Here is a 16,053-nt window from a genome sequence, read left to right as displayed (position 1 = left end):
TGCACGCCTAGGCAATGAAATAAATGAAATTCTGGGAATGAAAAAGAAATTAATGCAAAAGAGTTATATCGATCAATATGCTTAATTAATTATATTGAAAACAACATCTTAAGCAACTTGGACGTGCAAGACTTTGTTTCAACGTCAACTTAGATTTTTATATATGAACAACATATTCCAGATGGGCACAAAGAATAACCTTTTATTTTCTACTATGAAGAATTAATAGAATTCTTTGGTATAAAAATCACTTAAAACTCAACTTCAATCTTTCCTCAAATTAATTACCAAGAACAAAAAAAAAATCCTCAATCAAATAAATCCCAAACTCATAATTTTCTCAATCAATTGGGTATTCTGGGTTCTTAAATTTGAGTTTACTACTAGAATGTTTTTTCTTTAAGTCGAACTTTAATCCTAAATGTGAGATTGAAACGCTAGATTATATATTGGAAGCTTATAAGCTAGCCCTCGTAGCCTATCAACCATCAAAGTAGCTTGAATGATTTCTGAAGTTAATTACTGCCAATAATTCAAGAAGCTGGAGAGTTTTGAAGGCAGCAAATTAAATAAAAAGGAACGAATTAATCTTGTGGTGCGAATGATAATGAATTCAGACCACAAGATTTGTTCCTCTGATGTCCGTACGATGAATACGAATTCATGAATGTAAAGCTGACCAACTGATCGATATGATGAAGGGACAGCCCTTAGTAGTTGGGGGTGATCAATGTTCATAAATGCTCCATACATCAAGGAGGACTAAGACTTACTCAGAGAGAGAGAGAAAAGAGGCTTAATTTCAGTGCATGTGATTATCAAAGGGGCAGTTGATGAAGATGTGACAGTGATATATAGATTTTAGTTGTCATTGTTCATTGTTGTCGTGGATCCTTCTCCCTCTCAAGTCTTAATATATGTATATATAGAATGAATATAAACTTGTGTAACAATCCATTTTTCGAGTAGAGTGTTGGAATAATGTGATGGATTAAAACACCAAATACTTGACAATTACAGATACTGAAAAGGGTGGCAGCTCATTTTCGAGTTTTCATAATGAAAAAATAATAATAATAATAATAATAATAATGATCGATAATAATTGGGAGTAACCTCTATTTTGGGTCCTACATCAGTTTCTTCGTGTACAAGAAAATTGTTTTGTTTGTTTGTTCAACTCATTTTCATTGTTTCAATAGATAGTATTACTGGCCAAAAAAAAAAAAAAAAGGATAGTATTAGATAGAAGCTTTTCCATCTTTTAAGAAACATCGTACTTGATGATATGGTGCTGATTGATGAACCGTACTTGTAAGATGAGAATTAGATAGAGTTGCGATATGTGAAAATTTGTGAATCTTCATGCTTTTAGGCATGGGAGGCAATTGAATATCACATGGAATTGGTAAGCCTGCAATAAGATTCATTAATTTAGGAGATCCGTACATGAAACTGTTACAGCTCCTAAGCATTAATCATTAGGATATGTCAAGCAGTGTAAAAGGAATTTAGAGTATTATAAGCATTAATCAAGAGTTGGGTTTCACAATTTTCTAATGCTTGGGCAGTAAGACAGAAGCTGATACTATTTCAGTATCTCTCTCTCTCTCTCTCAAGATATCAGCTATTAAGCCAAAAACCCAAGCCTTCCTGCTTGAATTAGCAGATAACGCAGGGTTGAGCCACATGGATCTGACTACAAGGCTTGAATATTCAAAGGAACAAACAATTTTGCAGTCAACCAGAAGACACTTAATTGCAAGCAAGCTATAAACTTCAACAAGTCACATTCTAAAAGGAAAATCTAAACAGAAAATTAAACATAAGAGCAGACCTAATAAAATGGCAGAATGGCCTTGCTGCCATGGATTTTGGCAGAGACACAGGAGACAACTCTCAAGACCTTCAAAATGTTTGACACAGCCTCAAGAGACAACTCTCAATAGCTTCAAATGCTTGTCACATACGATCAGCTAGGTACCTAGCCAAAGAGTTGATTGGCTTTGTAGAGTCAATAATCCCCACTTCACGGCACTTAATCTTGATCCGAGCGAGGTAGTCAGATGTGATCCAGGGAAAGCTTAACATCACCACATCTCCAGAACCATCTGGCTCTTGCAAATGCAGTGATTTTTTCACCCATACAGGATGGTAGGTGACCTGGTACCATGCTGATGCCTTCTTCTCATACACAACATTCTTCTCATCATCAGTAAGTGACTCAAAATCTGAATCTATCTTCTCAAAAATTTGCCTGAATTCTTTCTTAAGAGCACTGTAGGAATGCTTCAGCCTCTCTTTCAGATCCCCTTGCTTCCTGCTGTTGGACTTGGGCATTGACCAAACATGCCCAGTAACAATCTCTTCTTCTCTCTTAACTTTATATTGTCCCAGTAGTCCCTTCAGCTGACCATCATAAGAGCACTTTCTCTCCCATGCATCAACCATGAAATCAGCCGCTCCTGGAACCACCAGATCCATATCATATGGGATGTCACTGGGAGCATAATTTAGCTCAGAAGAGGTTGCCTCATCTTCATCATAAGCATCTCTAATCTGGCGATAGAGTCTCCCCAAAATTTTAGTTGACTTGTACGACTGGTAGTCCTCTTTCCCCATGAAATCTGGGTACAACTTTGGCTTTAGGTGTGGTGGCATGGTAGCAGTCTTCCCAGTTTTCGGAAAATCAACTGCTGTTGCCGCTAACTCTGCTAGTAATAGGCAGGTCTCATCCATTGCCCCGTATTCACTGCGGTCAGCATGAACCACATGGGCATTGCATATAGTCCCCAGGTTCTCATTGGCCATGTTTCTCACAAAAAAGTCTATTATATCCTGCGGTATAAACACGATGACACAAGTGAGTTTCTGTGGCATACTTAGGATTCCAAAATAGTGTAAATCCAGAAAAGAAAACACGATTTTGAATGTAAAACCTAATAAATCTAGAACAAGTTACTGTAAATTATATCTTCACTCTTACTTTAGACAATTGCTCAGAACATGGCGACATTTTATTGGCATGATTTGGAACTCTGGATGTGTTTATTAACAGAACAATTTCTTGTAATCAAACCATTTGCTAGGAAACTTCATGATGGAAATTCATGTTGTTAAGAGTATAAAATATTTGTTGGCATGCATCTTGATAGTTTAAGCTTTTAGGAACTAGGTAACCCAACAAAATCTAACATAGTATCTGAACAGGAGATCCTAAGTTTGAAACTGCAACCTCCCAATATTTGTTGAATTCTATATGTTGGGCCCTTTAGTACTGGGAAGAGGACCACAGTGACGGGTAACATTAGCGTATAAAATAATTGTAGTCCACATCTTAACAACTTAAGCTTTTAGGAATAATAGTAAACCAAAAAAATTTAAGCCATGTATCCCTTAATGGTACCACCAATAACAATATGGTGTTATCTAATGTGTTTCCAAGAATTTGGTTGAAAAGAAACTTAGGTACTCCTGTAGAGCATAAAACAAAACAATATTGTATAGCATTAACTATACATGATTTCTGGCCTTAATGTACAGTGTACTAACATTATCAATTCTACAAGAAAAATTACTCATAAAATAGGAGTCTGACATGATTTAATCCAATATAATGAAATTGCAGTGTTATCCTAATTTTAGAAGCATACAAGATAATAAGAAGGTTGCTTTTCCAAGGAAGAAAGAAAAATATATCCATTACAGAAAAGCAAACATGGAGTGAGGAGAAAATTCTACATGTTTGAAAATTCAATTATTTAAAGAATCTCATAGATAACCATTAGAAATGGCAGGTAAGTACCTGTTGAGTGACAGGACGCCCTTGAACTTTGGGTTCCGCAGCAGCATACTGCATAGGTTCCGAGCTCTTCTTACTCGGGGGAATAAGATTTTCATCCCATGTGACAAAGTAGAGGTCCCCATCTAGGTCACTTCCAGAAGCTTCATCTGTGTGGGGCCTATCACCCTTCTGAGGGAAAACAAGGCAATCATATAAGTGGTGTAAACCAGGGGCATCAACTGCTTCAAGAATCCTTATATCTCCTGGATGAAGGCAAGGATTCTTTGCTATCACAACGTATCCTTTAATTACTTGAAGATTTTTCTCTATCTGAGCAAACCTGGAGCCATGCTTTGCAAAACAGTTTTCTAGTGATGGGGCAGACACTTGGATAAAGCACTGGCCTTGCTCAAGTACCCCTAGCTCATCTAGACAGCCCATAAGCCATCTCCCAGAAGGAACAAAAATCCTAGCCTTTTCCCGAAGGCCCCAAAGCTGTGCGGCTTGTATACAGGTTAACATGCCTCGCAGATGAGGTTCTGTCTGGGGCTTGAAACCTGCACTCAACATTACAGCTGCCGCATTTCCTTGCTCAGCGCAGGATGCAGTAAGAACATCAAATGCCACATCCGTTTCCACAAGCATCCGCATTAATTTGGAAACCATTGTCTCCTGCATTCTCCAGAATATTTCATCTGGAACATTCAGTGTTGAAAGCAATGTTATAATCTGCCTGTTTAGGAAACCTGGCTGCAACCTAGTCCAAGAACAGATTTCCAATGTAATATGGTCTGACTGAAACTTGTTCATGCTAGGCCTTAAAGAAAGCTGGAACCCATCGCCTTTGGATGGCCAACAAGCGATAACCCCTTTACAGCCAGCATATCTAATTTGATATGCACAAGGTGGATCTCTGTCCAATTTCAATTTCTGTGCAACTTCCAGTGCAAGCTCAGGAGTGATCGTACCAATCCCATCTGAGAAAACATACCCATTCCTCTTAACATCTGGAAGGGTAGGATTAACCTTGCTTGATGGAACTTCTATTGTTGCATATGTAGACGAAAAGCACTGACCCATCCTAGCAGTACATTTTGCAATGTTTTTGTTGTTGAACTTCCCCATCCAAGTTTTGATCTGGAGGACACTAATGCACTTGTTTTCAGCAAAAAACCAGGCAGAACGGTCCTTCAATTGATTTGATGAGAAGGCCAAGAAAGAGTACTTCCGACCACATAAGTAAAATCCATCAGTCAGAATGGTCCTAACCCGTTTATTTACTGCTGTTTTTTGAGAAAAGGAGTATGACGTGATTTCCTTCACAATAGGAGCGACATAATAGTTAAGAACATGGGAATTAATTGTCTGCATGCCTTCATCCATAAATGTAACCCTTAAAAACCGATCAGAAACTTCTTTATATTTTCTAAGAACCCTATTGGATAGTTCAACCTCTGCTGGAAGACAATAGGCTTTAGTTGGGGTAATAGCCAGCCTCCTAACTTCAGAAATATCATCCAATTGTTTAGGATTCTTGAAAAGCTTGGGATTCTTCAGCAACCATTCTTGGACAACTTTCAGCCTCTTGCAGGCATCAAAAACTGGTTGTCTGCCTGAACACAAGTGCTTCAATGCCGCCACATTGACCTCCTTTGGTTGGTTTCTCAGTAAATCAAAGAAACTGTCTGACAACTGGTACTGGTTAAAAATGCCCTTGTGCATTACTGCATTAACCAAGAACATTATATCAAAGGAAATATCTACCTTGTAATGAAAGCAGAAGAAAGAATCTGAAATGGGTGTCCCAAAATCGGGTTCATCCTGAATCCTAGGTGCCCATTTGATGCAAACCTCCTGCACCCTTTGTTCTCTAAGATAATTCATGGCCTTCTTCAACTTTGCACCATGGCGGGGTGGGATTGAAACTCTGTACGAATTACAACGCCCTATGGCCCCACTAGGAGTAAAATCCGTGGTTCTAATCCAAGGATCATCATCATCCAACAAATCAAATGGAACTGATTGTTCAATATCATCATCGGCAGTTCGATACGAAACCCAGGGTGATGAAGCCAACCGCAGCAGAATTACAAGATATGAGGTATCTGAGTAATGTTTGATATCAGTGATGTCTCTTACCAAGAACTCCACCTTAAAATCACATTTTATCACTGCATGCTTCTTCCTCCCTTTAAATGAAAAGGCAGTATCTCTTGTAAAACAAAATTTGCATGTCCTATCAAAAGGATCCACAATAAAATCAACCCCATAAGGAGGTCCTCTCCAAGCAATAAAGAATTCATCTTGCCGAACTAAAGTTCCAATCTCAACACGCACATCAGATAGCTTGAAAGGAGTTTTAGTATTCCTCCTCCTGTTCAAGGAGTATGGATTCTCAGGGCCCAAACTTACCTTCAATGGTTGGTTGTTGAAAAAAAGTTCACAACGCCCCTCAGCATCCATGGTAGAAGTCACTGACTCAGGCAAGGCAAAATGCACAAATGCATGGGGCTCCACCTTCTTATAATCATCTGTTGTTTCAATATCTGCAGTACCAAAGAGATCAAAATTCGGAAAAGAATCTGGAGGTGTCCAAGAAGTTTTTAACCTACACCTATATACAAGCCCAATTTCATCTTCCAAGTATTTTACAAAATCTTTTGCCTTAACATGACGGTCGAATCCCCCAAAACTGACTTGAGTTACCACTGTGTCCTTTTTGCTTCCTAATTCCATTTCCTCTATTAAAAGAAACTGCCAGTTCAAAGCTTATGAACAAAAAAGAAGAAGAACCTCTTCAGTCAACCTGATTCAAAGAAACAAACACGTGTCTCAGCAAATGTGGTAATATAGGCTAACATTCACAAGACAATTCTACCAAAAAGTTATATATTCCAGTATAAACTAAAAAATAACCCTTCTCTTGGTAACTGTGAACAGTGAGGATGGAAAAATTCAACCTAATGTCTGTGTTGTCTGTTTGACAAAAGCTGAAGAGATATAACAAAACTAATTGTACCAGACACGTTCAAAAAATTCCTTTCTTACTGGAAATATGCATCTCTGTGTGTGTACTTCTCTATCAAGATTAAGAAGTTTGAAATAACTTCATTTGTTGTGAAAAGGAGGAATACAAGATTAAAATCAATAGGCTCATTAGACATGCTGGAAAAGAATGTTGTGAACAGACCCAAGGATTTAGGTTCCAATCTATAAAAAATCAAACTGAATAGAAGTATACCAAAACAAAATGCAAAACAAGAATGTGGTTTGGCTTTTGTTCTCCACCCAAAGACAAAGATGACAATAAATTCAATGAAAGTTGAAGCATTAAAGGGTGTAGACAAAACCAGAACAGTGGTCTCCACAACTAAAACACCCAAGAGTGCCTTACACCCACATCAGACTCTATTGGACTCTCTGCAACCCTATCACAGATATCCTATACTTCAATACATCCCCACATAGCACAGCCTAAAGAATTAATCAAATGGCAAAGAATTCAAAAATATAATATGTTGCCAGAAGAAAAAAACCAAAAACCCATCAAAAATATTTAAAAAAAATCATCCAGTCAACCCCAATACAACAATCTAAACTTTATTTAATCTCAAACTAACAATATATACGAGTATCACTTTCTATTCTTCTCCTAAACTTTTTTTTAGCATATCATCAGAACAAGAAGCTTCATTTTGCCCAGGAAGAGACAAATTGAATAGAAAGTGATCATATACTTTTAAAATTAAACTGAATACAACTGTCCTCAGTTAATTTGACGAGATAAAAATTTGAAATGCAAATGTAGATCATTTTACCTGAAACAACAAATGTAAACCAATTGGAACAAAATTTTATTTTCTTATCAACCAAACATTCTTTTTACAATTACCCATAAACAGAAACAAGACAAACTCTTTTCCCACATTTTCTCGGGAAACAAACACGGATTAGCTGAAATTTGGGGAAGGGGAAAGAAGAGCCCTACCGATCGACCTCTGGAGCTTCAAGTTAAAATTTGTAATCCGAGCGCGACACTGTCTGTGTGAGAGAGAGTGAGTCTGCGACTGAAGAAGACTTGAATGAATGAATGAAAGAAGCGTGCGTGTCAGCTTGTGTCTTTTCAGTTAACTTCCTGAAGAAGTTCATGACTATGAGAGAGAAAGACAGAGAGAGATCTTCTTTTTTTCTTTTTCCTCCCGCTTGATTTTTTGGTCAGGGAATAAATGAAAGTTGTGGCCCTTGTGGGGGCTCCGTTGGAATAATGCTAAACTATAGGAGTACCGAAGAAATCAACAATAAATTATATAATTATTCTTTTTTTCTTTAAGGCAGATGCGTTCGCCTTTTATACAGATATCCCGTGTATCGAATATTTGATAATGTGTTTTTATAATAGCTGAGCGCTGCAAAAAACGCTTGTTACCGCTTCTTTTGCTTTTTTTTTTTTTTTTTTTTTTAAGATATGGGATACAAATTCACTTCATAATCTTTTATGGTGCGTTTGGATGAAGTAATTTGAAACTACTAAAAAATTCACAAATGACGAAATTAAAAATGACGTGATTTAAAATTTTAGAATTTGTAAATTCTCTTGTTTGGATAAATGTAATCATAATGGAATTTAAATACGAAATTTATAATAGTTTTATAAAAGAGTGATGGTGATAGTGGCAACAATAAAAATGATGTTTATGGTAAGTTGACGATGGTAGTAGGGGTGATGGCCCACGGGCGGTGGGAGAAATGGTGGTGGCAAAAATTGGGGTATTAGAGGTGGTGGCAACGGCGACATTGGCGGTGATGGTGATGGTGGTGGCGACAGCAACAGCGATGGTGGTGGTGATGGCATTGGTGATGGAGGCGGCGGCGGCGGTGTCAGTGTCGGTGGTGGTGGTGGTGGTGGTGGCGGTGGCGGTGGCGGTGTCAGTGGTGGTGACGGTGGTGGCAATAGTGGCGGCTGTGGTGGTAGCGGCGGAGGTGGTGTTGGTGGTGGTGGCAGCCGGCAGTGGTAGTGGTGGTGGCGGTGTCGGTGGTGGTGGTGGTGACGGTGGCGGCGGTGGCGGTCGTAGTAGTGGCAGAGGTAGTGGGGGCGGCGAAGGTGGTGTCGGTGGTTGTGGTGGTGATGGTAGCGGCGGAGGTGGCGGTGGTGGTGGCAGTGGTGGTGACGATGGTGGTGGTGGTAGTGGTGGTGGTATTGTAATTAATTGGCAAGGTAATGGGTAGACACGACTTTTTTTTTATTTTTAAAAAAATTGGAATTTTAAAAATGACACCAATTTAGGTGGAATTTAAACTTGGAATTTATAGCCTTCAAATCCCAAGTTTTTTTCCACATAGAATTTACAAAATTCTATATGTATGGACCCAAACAAGGAAATTAGAGCATGTAATTTCTTAAATGCTGAGTTTTGTTTAAATTTAAAGTTTTTTTTCTCCATCCAAACACACCATTAGAGTATAGAACGAGACTTTTCGGATTTTAGGCTCTCATAATTAAAATTTAACATAAAACCGATAAATTAGTGTCAAACGCTCGGCGCCTGGTATCTGTAAAAAAAATAAAAAATTTGCAAATGTTTGCCCAAGAGAATGGCTATATATATAGGACCTAGATCCTCTGCCAGTTTTTTGGTACCAGAATGGTACATGACTTTCAATCCAAACTCTTAATTTTCTTTCATGGCTAAGATTTTGTCACTTCAAAAAATTTTATTTTTTCCCTTAAATAATAATAAAAAAATTAGAAAATGGAAAAAGGAAAACCCATTGTCCTCTTCAGTGGCCCTACCCACGCCTCCTCCTTCACTCCAATCACCCTCGCCACCTACCCCTATCTCTCTCTCTCTCTCTCTCTCTCTCTCTCTCTCTCTCTCTCTCTCCCCCATAGTCCTAGCTGGTGGATGATTTTCTAGCCCAAGCTTGCTCCAATTTTGGGTTTCCTCTCAAATTCAAAATAAAATAGGAAATTATTGTAGGGTATATCTCCGGCCAACTTGTGTTAAAAGTGGAGGCTACATATCAAACCCAAAGCAAACAATTTCATAATTTTGAAGAAAATTAGATGAGGCTTACAAATTACAAGAGAAAGAAGAAGATGAAAGAGTTGCGTGAGAGGAAGGGACGACGGTGTGCCTCAATTGACCCACCCGAGGATACATTATAGATGATGATGATGGAGGCCTGTACAGCTGGGGGTTTCGCTTACACCACTGCCATGCCGAAATGGAGAAAGATAGGGGAGGAGGTGGGGATTGGGAAATTGTCGCCGGAGAAGTGGGGAACAGTGGGTTGGGCTGAGATGATATTTTTTGGTTTTTTTAATTTTTATTTTTAAATATTAATTTATGGAAACTAAGTAATTTGCAAATGTGGCAAAATCTCAGCCATAAAATATTATTGAAAGGCTGAGATCAAAAGTCAGGCACATAGCCTGGTATAATTTGCCAAGCAGAGGATCCAGGTCCATATATATATATATATATATATATATATATATATATAGGCCCATTTAAGTAAGGATGTGTTTACTTTAAAAAAAGTAAGAACAACTTTTATGTGTAACACCCGACAATATAGTTTAATGAGCGAAATCGATCATTTTTTAGTTTCCTACTTAAAAGCCATTTCTGTAAAAAATCAGTAATTGTTTGGCCATTTAAAATCTGCAGACAAATACAGTCTGTATGATAAAATTGAAATGATATTGGCTATAATAAGTTGGCTAAATAATTTTCAATTTGGCTTATTTTTTGTAAAAGTAATCTTTGAATAATGTTCTAAAATAAACAATTCTAAACATTGAATTATAGGTATAGAGAGAATGTTCTTATTTTTGTTAAAGTAATGACAATCTTATTTGTAAAATTTCCATATATATAAAAGTAAAAGATAATATTAATTATACCGATCAGGTGCGGACGTCTAAGCGCTTGATAATGAATTTTTAAAACAAGCGCTCGGTGCTGTTTCCTCTGTTGAGTTTTGAGGATATATTAATGGGTTCACCTTGTCCCCTCCTAAGATATAGAATGAGTTTGATGAAAACGTTATGTTAGGGGTTAGTTATGAGATTTTAGATTTTTAAAACTAAATTATAATATAAACGTTGACAAACCAACACGGATTGCTCGATTACTCGATACTGCAAAATTTTATATTTCGAACGCTTAGCATTAGGTGTGAACGTGCGACCTGAATGAGACTAATTCATTGTAATGCTTGCTTTCTTAGTCAAACAAAGAGAATATTCCCCATAACCCACTTGACAGTCGAATATTCCAATTCCACATCCTATCCTATAATATCTCTCTCTCTCTCTCTCTCATCACAAACCAAACGTCGCCGTAACGAAACCCGACAAAATCACCGGTAACTTCCATTACCTCTCGGTGTACTGGTGTGCGCGGGAACATGAAGTTCTCGAAGAGCCTCGGCATCCTGATCGAGGAGGCCTTGCCCGAATGGCGGGACAAGTTTTTGTCCTACAAGGACTTGAAGAAGCAGCTGAAGCTGATCTACCCCAAAGACGGAGACAAGCCGCCGAACAAACGGCCCAGATTGGCCGACGACGAGGCCCGTACCGACGGTGGAGATTTCGCCGACGAGACTAGCGAAGCCGGAGACGTTTCCAAGGAGGTCGCCGATTTCGTGAGGTTGTTGGAGAACGAAATGGAAAAGTTCAATGCCTTCTTTGAGGAGAAGGAGGAAGTGTACGTTATTAGATGGAAGGTATAATTTTCGAATTCAGAATATGATCGATAAATGTAATTTGGATTTTAGAATATGATTGTTCTGAAATTGAGAGATTGAATTGCTGCTTGGAAATTCTTGAACTTTTTGTTTGTTTTGTGTAGTAAGCTTGGTTTAGGAGATTAAGAGATGTGTATTGATGTGTAATATTGAATTTGGTTGGTTTTTGCGTTGTTTTAGGCCATGTTATGCTGGTAATTAGCACAAATTCTAGAAATATTGGTTTATTGTTGTTGATTGAATAGAGAAAACTTAGCCACCTTTCATTCTGTGACCAGTTTAGTATGTTGAACTTATACAATTAGGAATTTTTTTGTTTTTGGTAGGCTAGCATTGATATATCTATCTTGTTACACAAAGCATTGATAAACAACATTTAGAAGCAACTGGCGTTGAGGAATAGCAATAATTAGTATAAAACAGGGTAATTAAGGAAGATGTGCCTCGTGTTTTAGATAGGGTCTGGTTTACTGTTGGTAGGAAAGTTTTGATTTTTGCTTATTAGCCATTAAAGGAATACTTTGTCTTGCAAATCGAAACCAACTAGTATGCTCTCTTGGAGTGTTTTAATTGTGTTATCTTTCAAAATAAAGGAAAAAATATGTTTAGGCAAAGCTTATTCTCTTTCAAATTGAGTTTTCTGCTCCTAGAAAGATGTTATACACTTATAGCTTCTCCAAAAGCTGTTCAATATGGACCTCTAGTTTTTATTTGTTTGAATCTCCTTTTCCTCTAAAGTGCTCTATCTGTTATAATACGTATCTTATCCTCGGAAGCATGTTCTTATTACCGTTCTTCGATTTTCATTTGAGATTGGTATACATTCTCTAATCCTTGTTTGGTCTAAAGCACCACCACAATCATCACCAACCCTGCTTTCTTCGACATTGTAATAATCACAGCTCTACTCGATTCTTTGCCAAATGTTGATGACTTCTTGTTGAATGGTACACATGAATCAATGGATGACATTTTGAAGTCTCTTAATATACTTGCAAATATACTTGGTCGTTTCCTCCCTACCTCTTTAATTTTTTATGGTGGAACATAGCTATTGCTTTGGGACCTGCCCATTGTTGAATAATGTATAGTAAGATACATGGACATGTTGTACAAATTGATCTTTCAATTTTTCATACCTTTTGGGTTGATTTTGGAATGCAGGAGCTGCAAGATAGAGTAGCAGATGCCAAGGACTCAAATGAGCAGTTGATGAAAGTAGGGAGAGAAATAGTGGATTTTCATGGAGAGATGGTTTTATTAGAGAATTACAGTGCCCTTAACTATACAGGTACTTATCTTTATCTTGTGGTTGTGCAAGACTTGTAAAAGAGATGCCTGGTCTTGAAAAGATTGACATTTTTTGTGTGCAAATGTGCATGAGGCAGTGAATTATGAATCTGTTATTGTTGTAATTGCAAATTACTATTATGACATACAGCATGTCTATATAGATGTGAAGGCCGGAAAAGCGAACATGTTGACCTGAATTTTAATTTATTAAGATCATTGGTTTTGGTTTACATCTTTCAGATCTCTTCTGTGGCCATATCATATATGCTATTTGTCTTCTTTTTCCTCTGCACAAATGAATGGCTAAAATTGATAGAGGAACTTGTCAATTTTCTTTGATTTTTCCTAGTTGTTCAAAGCCCGAAATGTCTTACTTTTGGGTGTTTTTGCTTCCTACTTGGTCAATAGGACTATTGAAGATTCTAAAGAAACATGACAAGCGAACTGGTGCTCTAATTCGCTTTCCCTTTGTCCAAAGGGTCATGCAACAACCTTTCTTCACTACTGATGTACTCAACAAGCTTGTGAAGGAGTGTGAGGTGATGCTTGATCATGTCTTCTCCAAGAATGACCCATCAGGCCCATCTGAAGCAACCAAAGTGGAAGAACAGTGTGACTCTAAGGCTGTGACTGAAAATAGAGAAATGCTACTTAAAGCTCCCAAAGAACTTGCAGAAATAAAGCATATGGAGAGTGTATACATGAAGCAAACTTTATCGGCATTGCGGGTCTTGAAGGAGGTTCGGAGTGGAAGCTCAACCATTAGTGCTTTTTCGCTGCCCCCTTTGCAAACTAATGTGGTGGAGGAGGATTTGAAGAATATGCCTGTTTTAGAACAAGCGGCCAAATGAAATATTTTGAAAAATTTGGGATGGAGATTTTCTTTTGCTATTGATTTTACACCAATAGTAGATAACAATTGTATGCTCATAACGGTGGGATGGAACCATGGACACCCCTTCCCTAGTCATTGTAAATCACCATGAGGTCCATGACCAAGTATCACTTTTGCATGTCAAACTGTGGTGCAAGATAGCGACTCAAATAAAGATGATTGATTCCAGATGTGTTATAGTTATCAATTGATGCCTTTTCTTTTAATTTTTTTTTTTCCATGTAAATAATTGATTTGCTTTTCCCAGACAGAAATTCTTCTAATATAGAAAGGCATATGTGGAACAAAAGCCACAAGCGTTCCATGGAAGAGTACTTTGTAAATGTCCATAAAGCATAACAATAGGAGAGCTAGTGTGAGAGGGAAGCAAATTTTGATGGGGGAGAAATGTTTGGAGAAATTTGGCATGGAGATTTTCTTCCTGTCTTGTTTTATTGAAGTTACAGCAGTAGTAGATACCAATTGTATGCTTATTACAGTGGGATGGAGCCTTGGACATCCCTCCTTTCCATAGTCATTGTGAATCACCATGTCCAATTATTTGTTTTGCATGTCAAACTGAGGTACAAGATTGTGACTCAAGTAAAGATAATTGATTCCAAATCTGTGTTATATTTTTCAATTGATGCCTTATATTTTATTTTTTTGTTTTTGTATGGAAATAATTAATGTGCTTTTCCTAAAATAGGCAGCTTTGGAGCTCTATACGAATTTTGATCTTCCCCCTCTGAACAGAGAAAAGGGAAAAAATCACTGCTTATTCCTGTAAAAGTTTCAGATTTTTATTAGTTTGGTTCAAATTCTCATTTCACCTCTGAAAAATTTGACCAATGGGAGTAGTTGAAAGAAACACACATAACGCACTCTTTGATTTCTAAAGTTTTGAGTTTCCGTTGCATTCTACCAACCCCTTTTCTATGTCTCTTCTTTTATTGTCTAATGCACTTTACATGAGGAACCTAACATCAATTCCTTCACCAGCACCAATTTAAAAGCAAAATATCCTTCACTCACAGTTCATGCTAGACTTGCTAGTGCATTATGTAAAACCTATAGCTTTTAGAATACCCAATAAACCTATATATACCACCCCCCCTCCCCAAACTGTGAAACATTCATGTGAAAAATATTTTTCGTGGAAAAATGTCCATAGTTGAAGAAGCACCAGATTTTCTTCAAGTTTTTTCTGATGGAACTGTAAAACGCTTTGCACCAGAAATAGCGCCTGCCTCACTGGAATCAACTAACGGATTCAAGTCCAAGGATGTGATCATTGACCCATCAAAACCAATTACCGGAAGGGTCTTCCTTCCTAGTACTCCAAAATCCTTGAGTCGGCTTCCGGTAGTGGTTTATTTTCATGGTGGTGGCTTCTGCATTGGCTCAACCACATGGCTTGGCTACCATCATTTCCTAGGAGACTTCTCTGTTGCAGCTCAATCCATTGTTATTTCGGTTGACTACCGTTTGGCTCCAGAGAACCGGCTCCCCATAGCTTATGAAGACTGTTATTACTCACTTGAATGGCTTAGCCACCAAGTAAACTCTGAACCATGGCTGGAGCAAGCTGACCTCTCTCGGGTGTTTCTCTCCGGGGACAGTGCTGGGGGGAACATAGCACACAATGTTGCTGTGAAAACCATTCGCAGTGCAATCAATCATGTCAGAATAAGAGGATTGTTATTGATCCATCCTTATTTTGGTAGTGAAAAGAGAACCGAGAAAGAGATGGCTGAAGCGGCAGCAGAAGATTTGGGCCATTTGGCAAGCAATGACATGTTTTGGAGACTAAGTATACCAGAAGGCTCGAATCGTGATTATTTCGGGTGTAACTTCGAGAAGACAGAACTGTCTGCAGCCGAATGGAGAGATGAGTTCCCTGTCGTGGTAGTTTATGTTGCTGGCTTGGATTTTCTGAAAGAGAGGGGAGTGATGTATGCAGAGTATCTGCAGAAAAAAGGAGTTAAAGAAGTGAAGCTGGTGGAGGCTGAGAAGGAGTCTCATGTTTTTCATGTTTTTGAACCTAAATCTGAGGCAACCCGTTTGCTTCAGAGAAATATGACTGAATTCATCAGGACCTATTAACCAGTTCAGATGGCCATCACTATGGCATGCCAATGAGACCATATGTAAAATAATGGAGATAGGAAACCCTTCTTCTACTTCAATTCTATATGAATTTTAGTAATCATATTCATATATATGCATCAATAGTGTAAGTTCTTATGTGCTAAACCAATGCTTTAATTAAGGTGAAATTCCCAATCAAATTCAACCGAAATAGACACAACCAAGCATTTCATGTTTGGCTGAGTATGGGAGTCAGACC

General features: G+C 38.0%; 3 protein-coding genes across 3 annotated transcripts; 2 read left to right on the top strand and 1 right to left on the bottom strand.

Moving 5' to 3' along the window:
• Positions 1-1,732: 1,732 nt before the first annotated feature.
• On the bottom strand, positions 1,733-7,967 carry RDR6 (RNA-dependent RNA polymerase 6). The gene is made up of 3 exons (XM_086252311.1): positions 7,773-7,967; positions 3,806-6,590; positions 1,733-2,838 (listed from the first exon to the last, which is right to left on the bottom strand). Exons 2-3 carry the CDS (start codon positions 6,518-6,520, stop codon positions 1,963-1,965), a joined length of 3,591 nt encoding a protein of 1,196 aa, XP_086108437.1. The 5' UTR covers positions 6,521-6,590; positions 7,773-7,967; the 3' UTR covers positions 1,733-1,962.
• Positions 7,968-11,097: 3,130 nt separating this feature from the next.
• LOC147279157 (SPX domain-containing protein 1-like) lies at positions 11,098-13,894 on the top strand. Its single transcript, XM_086252723.1, has 3 exons — positions 11,098-11,515; positions 12,701-12,827; positions 13,238-13,894. The coding sequence occupies exons 1-3, from the start codon at positions 11,198-11,200 to the stop codon at positions 13,678-13,680; spliced, it is 888 nt and encodes a 295-aa protein (XP_086108849.1). The 5' UTR covers positions 11,098-11,197; the 3' UTR covers positions 13,681-13,894.
• A 682-nt stretch (positions 13,895-14,576) lies between these two features.
• Positions 14,577-15,842, top strand: LOC147279156 (putative carboxylesterase 17). The gene has a single exon (XM_086252721.1). It carries the CDS (start codon positions 14,868-14,870, stop codon positions 15,807-15,809), a length of 942 nt encoding a protein of 313 aa, XP_086108847.1. The 5' UTR covers positions 14,577-14,867; the 3' UTR covers positions 15,810-15,842.
• The last annotated feature ends 211 nt before the right edge of the window (positions 15,843-16,053 follow it).

The sequence above is a fragment of the Dryas octopetala genome, chromosome 7 (assembly GCF_963921425.1).
Source record: "Dryas octopetala chromosome 7, drDryOcto1.1, whole genome shotgun sequence".
In the NCBI taxonomy this organism is placed as follows: Eukaryota; Viridiplantae; Streptophyta; class Magnoliopsida; order Rosales; family Rosaceae; genus Dryas; species Dryas octopetala.
The sequence above is the reverse complement of the archived record's forward strand: the minus strand, read 5'-3'. Positions and strand labels throughout refer to the sequence as shown.